The sequence below is a fragment of the Perissodus microlepis genome, chromosome 9 (assembly GCF_051167445.1).
Source record: "Perissodus microlepis isolate ML-2025 ecotype Zambia chromosome 9, ASM5116744v1, whole genome shotgun sequence".
NCBI lineage: Eukaryota > Metazoa > Chordata > Actinopteri > Cichliformes > Cichlidae > Perissodus > Perissodus microlepis.
Window position 1 is genome coordinate 5268143 of NC_140469.1, and position 18672 is coordinate 5286814.

The following is an 18672-nucleotide window of genomic DNA, read 5'->3' on the forward strand; positions in this document are numbered from 1 at the left end:
TTGCATTCTGTAAAGGGGTCGTATGCAAAGAAAAGCTGGTGGAGCTAAGCTCAGAAACTGGGCTCGGAGTCAAAAAACGAGATACAACACCCTCGTGCACACACACACACCTGCAGGGTGCACGGCAGCATCCCACTGTCTTCCAGGAGACACAGAGGGGAGGGATGTGGAGGAGCGGGTGGGTGGATATGCACCGGGTCGCCACATCAAACTCCTCGCAGGCCAGAGGAGTTCAGAGCAGGCATGTGTAACACAGCGATTCAGCATCCAGCAACTTAGCATGCAAGAGAGGGCGAGCAGATGAAAACCAGCGAGAAGCACGCAGAGCCTTGCCAATCTTTTTGGAGAAGGCGGCAGCTTCTTCTTCTTCTCCTCACTCTTGTTGCTGTTTCTAGGCAGGCTGTTAAAACATTGAGTAACACATTTGAGCAACAGTTGGATGGGTGGAAACCTGCTGTGTATATTGTTCTACTGTGATTGCATGAAATTCCCCTCTAATTGCTCTTGTTCCTCCACATAGGCCAACAGCTGATATTGAGAACATCTGAGAGCTCTTAGTGTGCGTGTGAGTGTGTGTGTGTTTATGTGTAGAGTTGGAGGACAGCCTGGAAAATTAGGCAGCGATGTTTGACAGGTTGGACGGCTGATTGTAGCTTTCACCTGCGACTCGGTGTAGGTGGGCATAGAGGGGTCCATAAAGCTGCCATATGGAGACCATACAGACTAAAAGTGACAGGAGCCTCTGACAGACGTGCCCCTGACTTCATTTAAAGACATACATCTGATCTTTTTCTTCTGAACAATGCTGTGCTGAGGATTATCATCTTCGTAGTTTTGGAACGTTTCCTCTTAATTTGTCTTTGGAAGCTGAAAAAAGTAAAAGCCTGAAAAGAAACGCAAAGACTTAGTTTGGCATGAGAGTGGTGCGGTTAGTGCTGCACCACCCACAGAAAGCAGGTCCTGGGTTTGAGTCCCCCATCTGGTCTCTGTGTAGAACGACATAGCGTTTGACAACTCTAAATCATCTCTCTCTGTGACAGGCTAGAACCTTTCCAGGTTTCCCTCTGTGAACTGGATAAGAGTTACAAAAAATATAATGCATAATTTTTTCCCTCCTGTTTCTAATAAACTTCCATTGTGCGCATGACATAATCTATGCTTACACAATGACAACCTCTGTGTCGAGTTGTCATTGTGTAAGCAGCTCTATTTAGGTGAAAGTAGCATCACCAGACTGCAAACAATACTGGTTTAGGATTCTGAGGCAGAACCTTCAGAATCTTTAGCATCAGCGTCCTCTGTCAGTCTCAGCCCTCTTTAACAATATTAACAGAAACTAAGGTGACAACACTAATTTAGGGCTGGCTGTGGCTCGGGAGGTAGAGCAGGTCACTTGCTAAACTGAAGGTTGGTGATTTGATCCTTGGCTGCTCTCTGATGTGTTCATCAGAGCAGGAAAGTTAGATAGAAAGCACTCAGGTGTAGGAAAAAACTGCTCAGTAAGACTAGAGCTATATGCAAGCACATTACATGATGTAGTACAAGACCATTTTGCTTCTATTTAAACTCAAACTGTGACTGCTGACTGAACCTTCAGCAACAGCTGAGGCCAAAGAGCGTCAGGAACGACCTCAATCTGTTGTTAGAAAAATATCAAATGGCAGAAAAACTGTCTGAAAGGAAGAAATAATAACTTCAATTGCCATCCTCTGACAAGACAAATGACTGGACGAGTCACATGCTGGCTTTAAAACTTTGGAAACCTCTTCTTTAACTCCTTTCTATAATATTTGAGCACATCCAAGTCTGCAGACCCAAGAGTTTCTGTACTCATAGAAACTTGTATTTCACTGCCCTCTGCTGGTTGATTAAGAAGGGTTGACACTCTGGTCTCACACAGTCCAACACAACTCTGAGTTTTGATTTAAGAGTCTTAGCTTGGTATGCATAACACTTTTGAGACCTCTTCTGAAAGAAGACATGACACCAGAGGTCAGTTAATAAACAATAATATTTAACAGAAACAATTCATTTTTCTTTGAAAATATTCCTTTTGAAACATCTTGATGCATGCTCAATCATCCAGGTAAGTAAATCTCCAAAAGTTGATTCTGTTCATTTGGACGTAGCGTTTTGTGGGAGAAACGTTTCGTCACTCATCCAGGTGACTTCTTCAGTCTCAGCTGACTGCAGGTTTCCCCAAACTTATAAACAGTACATCTGCATAACGACTGAAACCAGCCCACTGAAGGAACAATGTGCTGGGAGGTCAGTAATGGAGGACATCTAAAAGCTGACGTGTACCGTAAACCTACACATACGGATCAGTATCTAAGGTTTGACTCTCATCATCCACTGGAGCACAAACTGGGTGTCATCAGGACGCTACAACACAGAGCGAACACCATCCCCACTGACACAGCGGCCAGTGAGGCAGAAGAACATCACATCAAGAAGGCCCTGAGTAAATGTAGTTATCCCAGCTGGACTTTTGTCAAAGTGGGAAGGCGCCAAAAGAAAGCTCCAGCTGATCCAGGAGAGAAGGACAACCGCTGCCCAAGTGAAAACCTGTAGTGATCCCATATGTGTCAGGAGTATCGGAGCAGTTAAGACGCATTTTTTCTAAACACCGGGTCTCTGTGGCTTTCAAACCCCAAAACATGCTGCGCCAAAAACTGGTCCACCCCAAGGATCGGGTCCCCCGACACAAACAGAGTAACACAGTGTACGCTGTTAAGTGCCAGGAGGATTCCCAGGATTTATACATCGGGGAAACCAAACGACCTCTGGTGAAGCGGATGGCACAACACAGAAGAGCTACCACGTCAGGCCAGGACTCTGCAGTCTATTCACACCTACGGGCCAGTGGACACTCTTTCAAGGATGAGGATGTACACATCTTGGACAGGGAGGAACGCTGGTTTGAGCGCGGAGTCAAGGAGGCCATTTATGTGAAAAGGGAAAGACCATCTCTGAATCGAGGAGGGGGCCTAAGGGTACATCTTTCGCAATCTTACAATGCTGTGATTGCAGCCATTCCCCAACTCTCTGTGAATGGTACTCATGGCCATTGATCAGCGGGTTTTGGTCAGTGGTTGTTGATCAATGGTCATGAGAATTTGCATAATTAAGATTAAGGAACTGACCTCCCAGCCCATTGTTCCTTCAGTGGGCTGGTTTCAGTCATTACGCAAATGTACTGTTTATAAGTTTGGGGAAACCTGCAGTCAGCTGAGACTGAAGAAGTCACTTGGATGAGTGACGAAACGTTTCTCCCACAAAACGCTACGTCCAGATGAACAGAATCAACTTTTGGAGATTCCTTTTGAAATGTACTATTTAATGATGGCGGAAGTGGGTCCTTGGTTCAAATCCACCTACTGGCTGGCTTCCTCCGATAGATGTGCATTTAGTGAACTTGGTGCTTTTACATTGCGGATAGGTGTAAATGGTAAATGGACTGATTCTTATTTAGCACTTTTCTACTCTCCCGGAGTACTCAAAGCGCTCTATACAACATGCCACAATCACACCCATTCTCACAAGCATTTTCTCTGTACTTAGTGCTTTCTAACTACATTCACACACACATTCATACTCCGATGGAAGCATCGGAGAGCAACTTGGGGTTAGTATCTTGCCCAAGGATACTTGACATGCAGACTGGAGGAGCCAAGGATCGAACCACCAACCTTCCCATCAGTAGGTGACCAGTGAATGGTTGTCTCTGTGTTAGCCCTGTGTCATATTGGAAACCTGTCCAGTGTGTTCCCCACCGTTCATCCTATGGCAGCTGGATCAGGCTTCATCCGACAGACTATACGCAGTCCTGTGAAAAAGTAATTTCCAAAGATCATAGTAATTTGATCTTTTTTAAAAAATTTTATTCTTTTTTAACAAGCAATAAGTGGTAATCACTGTAATGAAATCAGTTCACTATAACAATCAAACGATGGAAACTAGTTGGAACTAAACTGACTTCTCAGCTAAAAGGCTTTTATTTTATTTTTTTTAAATCATAGTTTACTCAAAATGCATGAAGGTAGGTCCTCTTTGTTCAAACAGAGAGGCTGTGAGCTTCAGAGTAAGCATGGAGCCAAGCTGCACCCAGCAGGTGAGAAGCTCCATAGAGCAGATACTCCTCACATGACCACTGGTCAGTGCTAGGCCCAGATACAGGCATGAATCGATGCTCAGCTTTAAATCCAAAAACCACCATCACCACACAAAAGTGTACAAGCTCTCCCTGTGATGTCAGTGAACCTCATGGGAGTAGGTCAGATCTTACATAGACAAATGGATAAATCAGAACTTTAATGTTTACGCGAGACAAATCATTTTCACTATCAAAGAAAGACATGGCCACTGCGACATCAGCCGCGTGAGTTGAGGATCACTCCAAAAACACACAAGAGTTTGACAGGAAACTGGAGTGTATGTAGTGTGTCTGTTTGGTCAGCTGAAAAAGATGAAAGAAAAATGAAAAAACCCAGAATGTTCAGATATCAAACTTTCCAGGTTTATTTCTAGAATACATCTTTATATCACAAAACAGTCTCCAAAATGCAGACTAGGATCTGTATATAAACTGTACACAAAGCAAGGCACTATACACTGAAAGAATTAAAAATCAAACATTTCATCATCATTCTTTGTTCGCCTTTAATCAAGTCTGTATCTGTCCCACAGTAATGACACCGTCATTCATATCAAGAGCTTCATTTGATCAGTAAACAGCAAATGGTGATCTGTACAGCTGGAACATGAGACACAAACCTCTGCAACATTTATTATACACTTTATTTTGTTAGGGTTTCAATATCTGTTGGGATTTAAAAAAAAAAAAAAATTCTACATGGATGTAATATAAATATAATTTATTTTTAATGCACAAACATACATAGCAGAGAGTATCATGTGGAGGGAGTTCAGCAGGCTGACAGACCTGCCGACACCAACATGGCTGCAAGGCTGACAGTGTAAGGTGCTCCTGCTCAAAGTACACAAGTACATACATTAACAGAGTGGGAATTTACATGACTGCCATTAAAACATGCATCCACTCACAATCCTCTCCTACAACCAAAACACTGGAGTATCTTTTCCCCACACATCCAGGCAGCCCCACCCTTGGAGTCTGAGTTTTCTGATGACATCAGCAGCGCCCAGTTTTTCATCATTCAGAAAAGTCCTTTGGCTTTCTTCAAGTTCATCTGCTTCCAGCCGGGCAGAGTGCCGAACTCCTCTTTGCTCATCTCCAGGGCTCTCTGTGGGATCAGTCACACTCAGAATCAAACAGACACGACGCTCTGCTGCACACACTGATCGCAAACTCAAAGTACTCAGTCCTGTAGCCTGCACTGTGAGTGACAAACATCTGAACACATTCATGCATCAGTGAAGTTAAAGACACATTCGAGTTTCCAAAGTGCTCACATCTCCAGGATTCAGTTCACACGCGTGTGAGTTGTGAGTGAACAGCCTGTAACCAAACATGCTATAGTAGAAACACGGTGTTAGAAAGGAGATAAAATAGGTGACAATGCTGAACAAGGAGTGAACATCCCAAATCAGACAACTCACCTTCCCATAAGCCCCCACACCCTGGAGGGTGGAATCAGTGAAATAGTTAAGTTCATGAAGGGACAAAAGGAGCGAGACATGACACCATTAAAGACAAATGGAAGAAGTTGGAGAGTGAGAAGGAATGAAAGGAGGAATAAACAAGAGAAAAATCCTTAAAAAACAAACAGAAGTGAGAAGTAACGTTTGACTCATACACTGTCCAGCTGTTTGAAAAAAGTCAAACTACACGCTGGCTGCAAAGATGCATGACCTCAGCTGAGAGTCACAGATAAGGAAAAGACAAACAGAGAGGATAAGATGGAGAATCAAAAGGTGCAACAGCAGTACTCATGCTCTGGGGAAGGTTGCTAACATTCTGGGTCATTAAACCAAACCAATGACTTGAAAGACAATTTCCCTGAAGTGCTGACTGAGCTGCAAAATTAGGAGGTGATCCTGTCTTGGTTCACCACAACAAGCAACTACCTGAGCAACTACTTAATGTACTGTATGCAGCACTTCAGTAGAGGTTGTACTACTTTTTGTTGCCTATGTATGAATGAACTTAAAACAACTTAAAAAACAAACTGAGGTTCCTTCCTGGTGCTTCCTCACCTCCTATGACAGATTTTCTGGAAAATTCAAAGGCGGCTCCTTCCCTAAGTGCCTGTCTTGTGCTCTCTTGCAGTGTTTTACAGTAGTGAATACTAACATTTAGTATTCTAAAACTACAGACTACAGTCGATGTAGTCAATCTATGTTGTGACCGGCACAACTGAGTCCAGAGAAACTCTATGAGGACACAAACTTATGTGGGTTCAGAGCGGTTAGCTCGTAATGCCCAAGTTACCAGGTAAATTAATGCTGACCATCATTAGCTGGAGGGAAGCTAGAGCTAATAAAGCCCTTCTGGCCAAATTTAAAAGTGGAGGGCTGACATCAGCAAGTAATTTGATTCATGGTGGTGACCTAAATCGACCCAAGGCTGTTGTTCTTCTGACTGAAATAAGCCAACTCTAACTCACAAGCCAACACAGACCAACTTTACAAAAAAAGATTGTTGTCAGCTTAGTTGGAAAATGTTTTCTTAGAGAATTTTTGACAAGTCATTTATCAGTTCTAAAACGAAGCAACCTTTAAAATAAAATCACGGGCTCTTCACACTGGACATTCTTACCTGGAAGTCCTCATCAGACAAGTAGACCTCCAGGCGGAGGGGATCCACTCCCTCAGGCAGCGGCCGAGCTAGGAGATCGGCCAGTGGATATGTGGTCTTACAGAGCCGGGCCAACACATCCTCCACCAGAATAATCTGATGATAAATTTCTGCCTCCTAGAAACCAAAACAATACAACATAATTTTTTTGAGCTGATATCCAGACGGACCTGTATGCGAGTCTTTGACTTGTGCACTATTTGCTTCATATGTGCTTCATATGTTGATATTAGTACGTTTGGTCCACGCACCCTCTCAGTGATCTCAGCGATGTCCTCTCTGTGCTCCCAGCTGGGGAACATGTTTGTGAAGGTGAGTGGCTCCAGACCAGCGTGGATCAAATATGCTTTGGGAGGCTTCTTCTCATTCTTTTCTGAGGAGAAAAAGCAAGAAATGCATTTTAAAACAAGCAAACATCCTTCATTAACAACCAAGATTTCATTTATTTATCTGGGTTCCAAGATCCTGGGGCTGGTTTAGCAAAAGTGTTCACAACTATTGGATGGGTTGTATATTTATTAGGAATTACAGTGGAATACCTCTGCAGTACTGCAGAACCGTCTCCATGGCACACTTCCTGTCCGAGTCCCAGCGGATTCGGGCCGAGCCAGTGCTTTCACTGTCCTGAGGCCACCAGCCCTGCCACAGGTACACCTCATGGTGGTTGTCCACCAGGAACAGGGCTGATAAATAGGTGGGGAAAAAAAAGACGATCACATCTGGTATGCATCATTGTCAGATTTTCAAGTGTTCAGTTAAGTGGTCATTTTTGTTCAGTGCAGCGCTGGACATGACTGATGGATTTGTCCTAACAGTTGAAAACCTAAACAGAAGTCCTTCCTGCTGGTTCTGGTGAAAACTCTCAGCAAACACTAAAGTTGTCATTCCTAGCATTAATTTCAATGTCTCATTATGGGATGTGCCTCAATCTGTATCCCTTCACAAGCATTTATGTCCTCATGCAACTCTTGATTGGTTGGTGATTGCAATGACCATGTTGGACAGAACCATCCACCAACTAACCTTTAATAGTGTGCACCACTACGCTGTTATTATTCAAACAACTTTTCTTGTTTTGGATCATCTCCCAAACGAGGGCTAAACAGGCTAGGTAGCTTAACTCTCTACAGACATATTAATTTCATATTAAAAATACTTTATCAACCATGTCCAAAGTGCGACCCTTACTTGTAGCACTCTGGATGCAGCTGATGACATCAGCAAACTTAAAATCCTGAGCGCAAGTTGACTGTCACATCCCTCAATAGACAAATACATTTAGAAAGTTGTTCAGCCTGAAAACCTGTTTCAAGAAAACTCTGGACTTGTGTTAAGAGATTAAAGCTGCTTCAAAATGAGTGCAGACACCGTGTGTGTCTACTGTACCTGGTTGGGAAGCTGCATACAGGTCCTCCTGTAGGAAGGGCATGGAGTTGACCTGCTTGGGATCTCTGGCGGGATAGAGAAATTCCACAGCTGCAAACTCTCCTGAACTGCTGCTCAGCTGGTACAGATGAGGTGTGAAATTAAATCTGCCTGGATCTGAGGGTCAGAGGGAGAAACAGACAACGAAATGACAAATTTACAGCTAAAAAAGTTATAAAAGAATTAATACGTACAGTTACTTAAGTGCTGTGTTTTTGTTGTATACTGTACTAATACACAGAGCTTAAATATGTTTTTTCTACCACATTCTAAAATCTGAATTATATGAACAGCTGTGAAATCACAGTAATTCGTGTGTTTGTTTTTTTTAAATAGCTGGATACATTCAATGGTTTTTGCTTTTGAAATTTTTTTTTTTAACAAATATATTGGTCAAAAAATAAATGGATAAAAGGAATTTGAAATCACATCAGATTTGATCATATCCCGATACAACCTAGGTTACGTATTAGGAACAAAAGGATGCCACATCCTTTGATGGAAACGAAAATTACAATATCAAACTACATACAGCTGAAATCAAAGACAGCCTGAAAACAACTCAAAAATGGCACTCAGTAGTTTGTATGACTCCTACATGCTAGTATGCTAGGGCGACCGTGGCTCAGGGGGTTGGGAAGCGTATCTGTAACCGGAAGGTCGCCGGTTCGATCCCCGGGCTCTCTGTCCTGGTCGTTGTGTCCTTGGGCAAGACACTTTACCCTACCGCCTACTGGTGTTGGCCAGAGGGGCCGATGGCGCGATATGGCAGCCTCGCTTCTGTCAGTCTGCCCCAGGGCAGCTGTGGCTACAACCGTAGCTGCCTCCACCAGTGTGTGAATGCGAGAGTGAATGAATAGTGGCATTGTAAAGCGCTTTGGGTGCCTTGAAAAGCGCTATATAAATCCAATCCATTATTATTATTATGCATGCCTGACAACGTTGGAGCATGTGGCTAATAAGACAATGGATGGTGTCCTGGGGGATCTCCTCCCAGATCTGCCCCAGGCTCTCACTGAGCTCCTGGACAGCCTGAGTTCAACCTGGTGGCGTCAGATAGACCACAACATAACATCCCACAGATGTTCTATTGGATTTAGGTCAGGCGAGCGAGGGGGCCAGTCAATGGTGTCAATTCCTTTATCCTCCAGGAACTGCCTGCATACTCTCACCACATGATGCCCAGGACTACCTGCACCAGCGCAAGAATCTCATCCTGGTACTTAATAGCAGTCAGAGTGCCGTTGCCATTTTGTTACCGTTTTATGGTATCATGTGACAAGAAGATGATTTCATGGCCACAATAAATGTCATATTTAACAATATTATCCGTATTCTCCATCAGAACAGGACAATAAAGAAACAATATTATGTGAGGCTGCAGTGTTTGGACTTGCAGGCACAGATGAAAAAAAACAAGTCCATGGATCTGCATTAAGTGTTCAGCTTGTGATATTTTCTTAACATCAAAAAAAGATGACTTCCAGTTTTTATTATTACAAAATGACATGCATTTTTGGAGGTATGATGTAAAATAATTCTGCTCTCTTACACAAATTAAATTCTTCCCAAAGCTTCCCAGATCTGGATCCGTATCATCTGTGCACATTATTATGTCGTTTATACTTTTCTAAGTATTAAAACTGCTATAGATCAAGATTTGCACTTGACTGCTGAAATGACTCTTTTTTTTTTGGTCGTACTAAGTAATAAAAGCCATCAGTTAATTAAAAACACTAAAAATATCTTTCAGGGGAATAACTTCTGAACAGATATGATATTTACTAGTTCAGTGAAGATGAATATTGAGTTCATGTGCACAGTAATTCCAGGAGCAGGAGCAAATCAGCATTTTTGCCTTTAATAATTTATTTACTGATGTTTTAGAGGTCCCTTAGAGGTAATCAGGAACAAATTTGGGGCTTAAAAGACTGAAAATCTAATCTCTGTTGTCATGAGTTGAAAAAGCATTATATATTATAATGCTATTCTGCATTATTTTATGCTAAAGTGTGATTTAAAATCCTGCTTTGAACACTGACCACCACAGCTTAAGCTTAGAATATCATATTTACTAGTGATACTATTCAGAAATGCCTGAAATTACTGAAGTACTTTCTCTACAATTGTGAATGCAGGACTTTTACTTGGAAAGGAGAATTTTGACAAGTGTTCCCACCTTGCAGCATGCAGTCGTAGGCTTTCCTGTCCCGCCTCCCGAGGGCTTCCCAGAAGCCCGTGGGCTCTGCTCCCTCATCACATTCCTGGATGGTGACCTTGCTGCTGCTGTGAAGGCCGGCTTCCAGAGGACAACTGCACAAAAACAGAGTGTGTCAGACTACGGGGTCACAACCGAACGCCTGACAAGGGGAAAACAGAGGTTTGCACTCACTGTTCTTTGATCTTATTGGCAGCAGTGCGCGCCACCTCCCGCGTGTGCACCTGAGACTTGCAGCCATGCCACAGGTAGATGAGGGCCTGGCTGATGCTTAGCAGCACCATGGAGACTCTTGAACGCAGGCTGCTGCAGTGACAGGCGACCTCCAGCAGATGGCCCTCTACCTCCACCTCCCCACGCACACAGTACAGACGCCAATCATCTGAGACAAAGAGGGCAGACGAACGGAAGTGAACGAGATGGCCAAGTTATTTGGAGGTGTTTAAAACGAAGAAGTTAAAAGCTGTCCACTGTAGTAGGCTTACTCTGCGAATTTTCCTCCTCCTCTTCCCTCTTTCCTGAGTGGATGACCATCCCTCCCTTGAAGCACTGCAGGAAACATGGAGGTTCCTTTCCCTGCTGGACTTGAACCTAAAGAAAAAAAAAAAAAAAAAAGATGTCAAAGCAATCATACTCCCACAAAATGAAACTGTAGACTAAGAAAGGCAGGAAACAAATTTCTATTCCATGCAAACTTGGTCTTTCAGACACTCTTGTTGTACCTGTGCTCCACGCTCTTCATCCAGCTCCACCGTCATGAGTGCTGATGTTCCTTTCTCGCTGACGGTGGAGTTGCGGCCCTGCCAGAAGAAGTAGCAGCACTTTTCCTTCCCCGCTCCTGTCGTCTTCAGCTGCTCCGGGTTCTGTCTCTTCCCAACTGTAAGGGAGACATTCATCTGAGGTCTGTGTCTGCACACGGCCACAAAACCACGATTCATGAACATACATGCTGCTCCTCAGTGTCCTAGTAGATGCACCTGTGATATAAATGTGAAAATCCTAGGTCCTCTGAGGTTAAAGTCATCAGGATTCAAACTCGCCTGAGAATTTTAGTAGATCCATCTACGGTATGAATTAAAAAAAAATCCTGTTCAAGTTATGAAGATCCGATATTATTGTCATCTCTTCTGAGCTGATGAGAGGTTTTTGTATCTGCAGGCATGAAGCTGGTGTGTGACTCAATGAACAAATGAGCTCTCTAATAAATCGATAAATGTCTGATCTGCTTCGAACTTGGCAAGCTTTCTGCAGAGTCCAATTTTAGGTCATTTGGGTAATGTGTGGTCTCAATCTTTTCAATGTTGCTAGGCAATAACCACAAAGAATATAGCAGATTATGTAACAGAATAACAAGTCAAATTTAAATGTCTGTTTCTGTATCGATTTTTTAGTCAGTGCCCTTTTCCAAAACTCTTTGACAGAGACCTGGTGCTCGTGAATCGACATCTGGGGGGAATTCCACAACAGCAATGATACTGCTGGAAGCACAACTTCCAGGAGAACAAAGCTTCTTAAAACCCTGTTCTGAGGCAAAGGCCGCCAAGCAGCCTTTAATCAGATGTGACTGGTGATTTTATACATCTGGTTTTTATGTCTTGGTGGACGTTTAAATTAGAGTTAATTTAGATGCTGCTTCAACATAACTGCTCAAATATGCTTCTGAGGTATTTCAAGAAGGCTGCGCAGCAGTGAGACTGATTTATAGACATTTGATCAAAGCCAAAGATATCACAGACCGACTGTCACATAATTCTTCTGATCTTGGAATAGAGTATAGACCATAGTTAGACCCACCTACAAAGCACAGACTGATTGTATGAGAGATTAAGACCATCACCTTTGCTTCTGCTTATATTCTGAAAAAGGTCCCCATAAACAAACTAAATCTCATACCATTCTCACATGCTAACGGCATGTTAGTGTGGAATTTTGGATGTAGCTTACAGGATAATATTAGTAATAATATACAAGTAGTATTACAGAATTGACAGAACAGAATTTGAGTATTGGGAAAACAGTAGTGTACCACCATGGCACCAGACGCAGCACTACTCAATTAAAACACAGCAGACAGGTCCAGCATAACCACTGATTTTCTGTGGCTGTGTCTAAAACGGATCACAGCAGTGGTGAAACCAACTCTTTCTTTCCTCCTTGTACTCTCCCCCTCTTGTATTCTAACAAGCATTTAGTTTGTTTAATCTGTAACATAAAACTGGAGTTTGTGGTATTCTGCTTCACAAGTCAAGAGCAGCAGCAGGAGCTGAGCCAGCTTCACTGAATCTGCAGACATTTGGCTGCGTGGTACATAACTGATTTCACCAACAGTCCTCCCCAAAGGTGTACTTTGGTGTTCTTGGAAGTACTCGGAGTGAGTCAGAGAGGATGTGCTATGTGGTTAAATTGGCCTAGATCTGCAGTAACAGACATAAAATCAAGGATCCTGTGGTTCTGTGGTTTAGGTAAACTGGAAATAAATGTATCAGTATTGTAGTCAATACTACAACTCACTCAATAAGACAACTTTTAGCAGTGGAAAAAGCAAAACATTATGTGCAAACTCTGCATACAAATGAAGAAATTATAACAAACATGACTGATATACTGTCTCCACCACTCCATCTGCTGGCCGGTTTGAATGATTGACTCTTCTAAACACATCCCTGCACAAGTGGTAGATTGGACACAATCTACACAAACAAGTCTGCTTTGACTAAAGTGGTCCTTTAGGAATGCAGTTCATCAACTACTGCAAAATTACAAGGTTTACATGAAGGTGTAATCTATGTGCTCAGTACGCACCAGCAGTGCTGACCATGTATTTCCACTTCACTACATAGGTGTCACCCTCGTGGAACTGGCCAATGCTCTGGCGCGGCAGGCGGCTGTAGTCGAACTCCAGGATGTGCCAGACCTCCACTGCCAGAGTGCTGATCTCGTAGCTGCGCCACTCCTCTGCCTCCACCAGGCCGTAGCCCCGGCCCACATTGAAGCCATCCAGAATGGTGCAGACGGGTGTCTGATGGAGGGTCAGCATCAGTGAGGCATTGCACGCACTGGGCTGATCACGGGTGGGCTGCTCCTGGTGAGGATTGAAGTAGAAGAAAGAAATAAGTGTGCTGAATCTGCTGAAGCATGTTACTCCCACAAAAACAAAAAATGAGGACGTAGGTAGAATAAAGTGTTTGCTGATACCTTTTGATCAGTACTGTGATCGCTGCTGTTTTTTGTAGGACTGGGAGTTTTCCTGGAGTCGCTCCAGTCCAGGAACTTTTCTTTGAACAGGGTGGTCTCATTGTGTTGAGTCAGTCTGCCAAACACTGCCCAGTCAGGGCGACCCTGGCCTTTTCTACATGTGAAGCGGACACAGTGTATAGATGATGCATTATTATTAAAACCAATGAAGATGCCTGAAACACACTCCTGCAATGTCTGAGGCGTTACTTAGACCAGAAAGTAAAAGAGAAAACATGACCATCTCTTTCAGGTTATCTGATCTCAGTGTATTCTTTAAAGCTCTCTGCATAAAGGGCAAAAACACCATGTGTATGCAGAATTGACATTCTCAATATCTGTACATAACCATGCATCTAAGCTGTAGTATGTGTTTCCATACTTGGGTATGAGTGGGTTACACTCTCCTGGGTCCAGTGGGTTGATGTCACAGTTTGTATAGTCAAAGGTGCCATTCCACAAGTGCTTCGCCAGCTGGAAAGCCACCTTCCTCTGCGCCAAAGTCACTTCCTTCCCGTGCCAAATGTACATCTCACTGCCAAAGTCAAAAACCAGAACCTGCAGAAAACAGAGAACGTGGTGTTTTCTCCAGAGCATTTATATCACCACTAGAGGGAGCCAAAAGTCATTTTAAATCTTACATGCTTGCATATGATTTTAAAACTTTATTTTAGATTTGAGATGGATTTATAGTTTGCAACAGTTTTAACTTAATTTGTCTCACCTCCTTAGGATTGAGCAGACAACAGCGAGGCATCTTGGCCCAAAAATCATCATCTGGGACCAGTTTGTCATCCATCAGGCGATAAATGCAGTTGGTCTCCACAATGGCACCCTCGTACAGCTCATCTTCATCTGGCGTTCCTGCAGCTGCAAGAGCAAACATGGAGGCATTGGATTTCATTTTATTGAAACAGTTTCTTGGAGTTTTTCACAGGTGAATCCTTACACTGATAACTCGACTGCCCCCCCAGGATCTTCCAGAACTCCTTGACAGCATGGTTTATTGTGTTAATGCCCTCTTCAATGACTTGGACATAGTTGGCTCGACAACCCAAATCTCTTTTGCTCTGGATGAAATTGGCCAACTCTGAAGCCTGAAAGACACACACACACACACACACACACACACACACACACACACACACACACACACACACACACACACACACACACACACACACACACAATAAAAAAAGTAGAAACACTTCCATCTTACCAAGTATATTTGTCTCATTTCTAGTCAAAATTGATCTCATTACACTTAAAATAAGACAAAATCAGCTACAAAGCAACATTCCAGTAAGATACAGGAACTTGTTCACTCGGTGAATCTTGAAACGAGAGAAAAACTAGAGGATTTTCACTTGTTCCATTGGCAGATTTTTTTCCACTTATTTCAATGTAAAATATCTTGTATTAACACACGAAATAACTGTTAGAATATAAAGAACCAAAGTTTATGAAGTGACCTAGAACAACCCCATGAAAGCTGTGGACACTGGCTCACAACAGTCCTTTGTGTCAGATTTAGGTCACTAGTTTATTCAGCTAAAAGGTCATCAGAACACACCTTCCTGAGCTATGCCATTGTAGCTTCCTGTTTACATCCTGCACTTGAAGCCCGTCCCACATGCAGCAGTGAGACTCTTATACCACATGATTTTAGTTCTTAGAGGGCTGTAAATTCCCAAAGAAGTAAGTATACTGTACTCAAATCTAAGCATACCAACAATAAGCAGTTTTGCAATCACTGCTTTGCAGCGCTCTGAGTCGTAACCCACCTTGCTCTTCTCAATAACATTGGCAAACTCTCCGATCCAGATGAAGCAGTGTTGTGGCGTGATGAGCAGGAAACAGTCGCCGCTATTCAGGGAGGATGCTCGCGGCTCCACCAGTCGGGTCTGGATGTGCCGGCGGCCTGGTTTCACACAGACAGGTAGTCCGATTGTCACATTATTGTACTTGCAGTAACAGGGCAAGCATCTGCGAGTCTCACCACTTCACCAAGTATGTTATCTACATTAACTTCTAATTTTCCTTATGCAAATAAATAAGGGCAGCAAAACAAATATTTGTTAGAGTTTTATGATTTTAGGATGCTTTTGGCTTATAAGAAACTAGCAATGCTTAAGCATACCTATCTACCAACCATCAGGTTGGGACAGCTAACCTCCAAACAAAACAGTAACCCCAGTGTTGAGGATTTACTCTGAATTACAGACAGCAGGCTTTAGAGGAGTGGATCAGCCTGGGGCAGTGTGAGGCACCCTGGTGAGAATGATTTGGAACCAGAGCTGTCACCAACAGACATAAGGAGGAGATGCACAGACATGCTCTCATCTCCAGTTTTAGATATCCTCCGGTCCTCTGGAAAGGACACCCTTGAAGAAGCATCCTCCAGAGCTTTGTGTGAACTGGTTTTTGTTTTTCCGTTCCTTAAACGATTAATTGTAGCAGCTGCTACAGACTCACTGACTGCAATTTAAAAATACTGAGCACACACAGTTTATTAACTTGTTATTCGGTACTACAAATTATTGCCTGGAATTTTTTTCCACTCTACACTAGCTGCACTGTTTTTATTTTATTGTATTATTTTTCTTTGGCCAAATAACATTCAGCAGGCAGCACAGAGTTTAGCATCTTAGCAAGATGCTGCTAGATTTAAATGTGGGATTAATGGAAATAAACCTGCATGAGTGCTAAGCCTAAAATGTGAACCTGAATTAAAAGAATGACAGCACATTAATCAAAGAATTTCTGAAAAACTGCAAAAACCAAATAGCTATTGTCCTCGCTTTTAACAAAAGTATGCAAATATGGTGCAGTGGAGTGAATAAAAAGAAAAGTAGAAGTATTCCTGTTGTGAGGGTAGGTGTTTCTGTACATTTAGTGCAGTGTTTCCAGTATCTTTAACTGACCTTTGACCTGCAACAGCATTAGTTTCTTGTAAGGCACAGCGCTGTTGTTGGACATCTGCTCTGAGATGTTGACGCTGCGCAGGTTGACACTGCTGAAGTTCTCCTTGCTGGCCAGACCAGCGAGAGCCACTTCAGAGAAACCAGAGTTCTTATTCACTGCAGGAAAAAGAGCAGAGCACAGAGAACTGACATTAGACTGCAAGAAATACACACAACAATTTTAATTTATTACTCTTCATTCTTATACAGCAAAGACACATCCACCCAGTACACACAGTCATGACCACAAAGCTCTACTGTGTCTCACTACAGCAGGTACTAAAGGTTTAATGCTATGAGAGGAGGTGAAGGAGGAAGTTACACATCAAAGAGTGTGGGTTCTTGTCTTCACAGTCAAAACAAGCTGCTGAGCACGTGTAGCTCATAAACAAAGCTGACTTTTCCGAGGACTGCTCAGCACAATAACAGGAAAGGGACACGCATGCAGGTCTGCTCACATCCCAAAGCGGTGTGCGTGGGTTCATTCAAAGCAAGTGGAGAAGCTTTTAGAGTGCATGATACAAGTGAGCCTTTCTATATGAGAGTGATGCTATATTGCCCTCTTTTTCCATAGAAACACTGACTCAATTGGTCAATACATCTCTCTGTCAATATAAGGGGCAAGATATTTGCATTTGCTGATAACATGAATGCACACATCACAGGGAAGAAGAGAGAAGAGATTTTTGGCCTCTTTGTGCATCTGTCAATTTCACCAGTCTCCCACAACACGGCACAGTTTGACATGCAGGGTAAAGTAGGAATGGCAGTGTCCAATGCGCCTGGCAACAACCGCAGGAATGATAAATTACAACAACCTGTTGGTGCTTGGACAAATAGAGCATCGTCAAGGAGACTGTATATTATTTTAAACAGCTGCTCCTCATCCATCCTCACTCACTCTTCTCAGCCTTCATCCTTTTGCTCTCCAGCAGGCCGATGTTGAGCCTCTGCTCCGTGTACTCGTGTCTGATGTCCTCCCTGGCAGCCAGCATCTTTAGAGGGTTCCTGGATGACTGGACGTTACGTGCTGGGCGCACCGCCCGCTTGTGCTGTACCATCTCTGAGGTCAGCCTGCAGAGAGGTCAGCAGTAAAGGGTCACAGTTAACAGGAACAAGTCTCACCCTCAGTGATGAGTCAAAACTACATCAGGCATCGAGAGCTTACTTTGGCACCTGGGGACCGAAGATGGCATCAAAGTCGTCATCTATCTCCAGCTTGTTGGTGACGGAAGGAAGTTCCTCCACTTGGCGGTAGAACTTGGAAAAAGTTTCGTCTTCGAGGGTCATCACTTCCTTTACCTTCTTTTCCGTCACTGTGATGGTTGCTTCTGGCAGTCCAGACACTGAGGACAGACAGAAAGAGGCGACTCTTTAAAAACCACAAAAATACAGATTCTTTTTGACAGAAAATGGAAATTATTCACTTTCTTTGTGACTTTTAACTGGTGTTTTAACAAGCCCCACTAATAAAAACCAACCATTCTGTGTGAGGGCTTTATCTAACACATAATTACACAAATTGACTTTCATTTATCTTAGGTGTCTAACATGATGCTATGGACACAGTCCGCAGTACATGGTTTAGCTGTGGCCTACTGTCTTCTATTACAGGTAGCATGCTGACCTGCACGGGATGAATATGGATCACATTGTCACACAAGCCCACTCAGAAACGTCTGAGTGAAAAGATCAAAGTTTACCTGGTTCTTCAATATTTAAAAAGAACAGTTTTGCAGCAGCTCCTGAAAGGAAAACCAACTGCTCCAGGTCAAATGTTGCTTTTGTAGAAAATAGTTTGATATCACTTGTATCGTCTAATGATATCAAGAAAAGATAGTTTCTGCAGCTATCAGCTTCCATACCTACATGTAAGCAGGCACCATTGATACTCATGTGTCTGTGAAGGACTCACTTTTATTGTTGAGCTTGCCCAGGAATGACTCCAATTTATCCAGCTTCATGTCTGACTCCAGGTTCAAATCTGGCATGGCCTTGATTTCTGCACACGCACACACACGACAGAGCCAACAAAGTGTTTGATTTTAGGT

General features: G+C 43.0%; 1 protein-coding gene across 15 annotated transcripts in view; it reads right to left on the reverse strand.

The window, feature by feature from the left end:
- Positions 1–4497: 4497 nt before the first annotated feature.
- The window catches only part of svila (supervillin a), a 77179-nt gene continuing 63004 nt past the window's right edge, over positions 4498–18672 (reverse strand). For all 15 annotated transcript variants that reach the window (XM_084938809.1, XM_084938798.1, XM_084938802.1 and 12 more), the window contains 19 exons: positions 18537–18623; positions 17790–17967; positions 17523–17695; positions 16583–16738; positions 15443–15579; positions 14608–14755; positions 14383–14528; positions 14041–14216; positions 13620–13773; positions 13227–13506; positions 11147–11301; positions 10910–11015; positions 10599–10806; positions 10386–10519; positions 8168–8323; positions 7321–7464; positions 7033–7154; positions 6743–6898; positions 4498–5267 (listed from right to left, as the gene is read on the reverse strand). In XM_084938809.1, coding sequence (XP_084794935.1) covers positions 5181–5267; positions 6743–6898; positions 7033–7154; positions 7321–7464; positions 8168–8323; positions 10386–10519; positions 10599–10806; positions 10910–11015; positions 11147–11301; positions 13227–13506; positions 13620–13773; positions 14041–14216; positions 14383–14528; positions 14608–14755; positions 15443–15579; positions 16583–16738; positions 17523–17695; positions 17790–17967; positions 18537–18623 — 2903 coding nt within the window. In that variant the 3' untranslated portion in view covers positions 4498–5180. The remainder of the gene's footprint in view (positions 5268–6742; positions 6899–7032; positions 7155–7320; positions 7465–8167; positions 8324–10385; positions 10520–10598; positions 10807–10909; positions 11016–11146; positions 11302–13226; positions 13507–13619; positions 13774–14040; positions 14217–14382; positions 14529–14607; positions 14756–15442; positions 15580–16582; positions 16739–17522; positions 17696–17789; positions 17968–18536; positions 18624–18672) is intronic.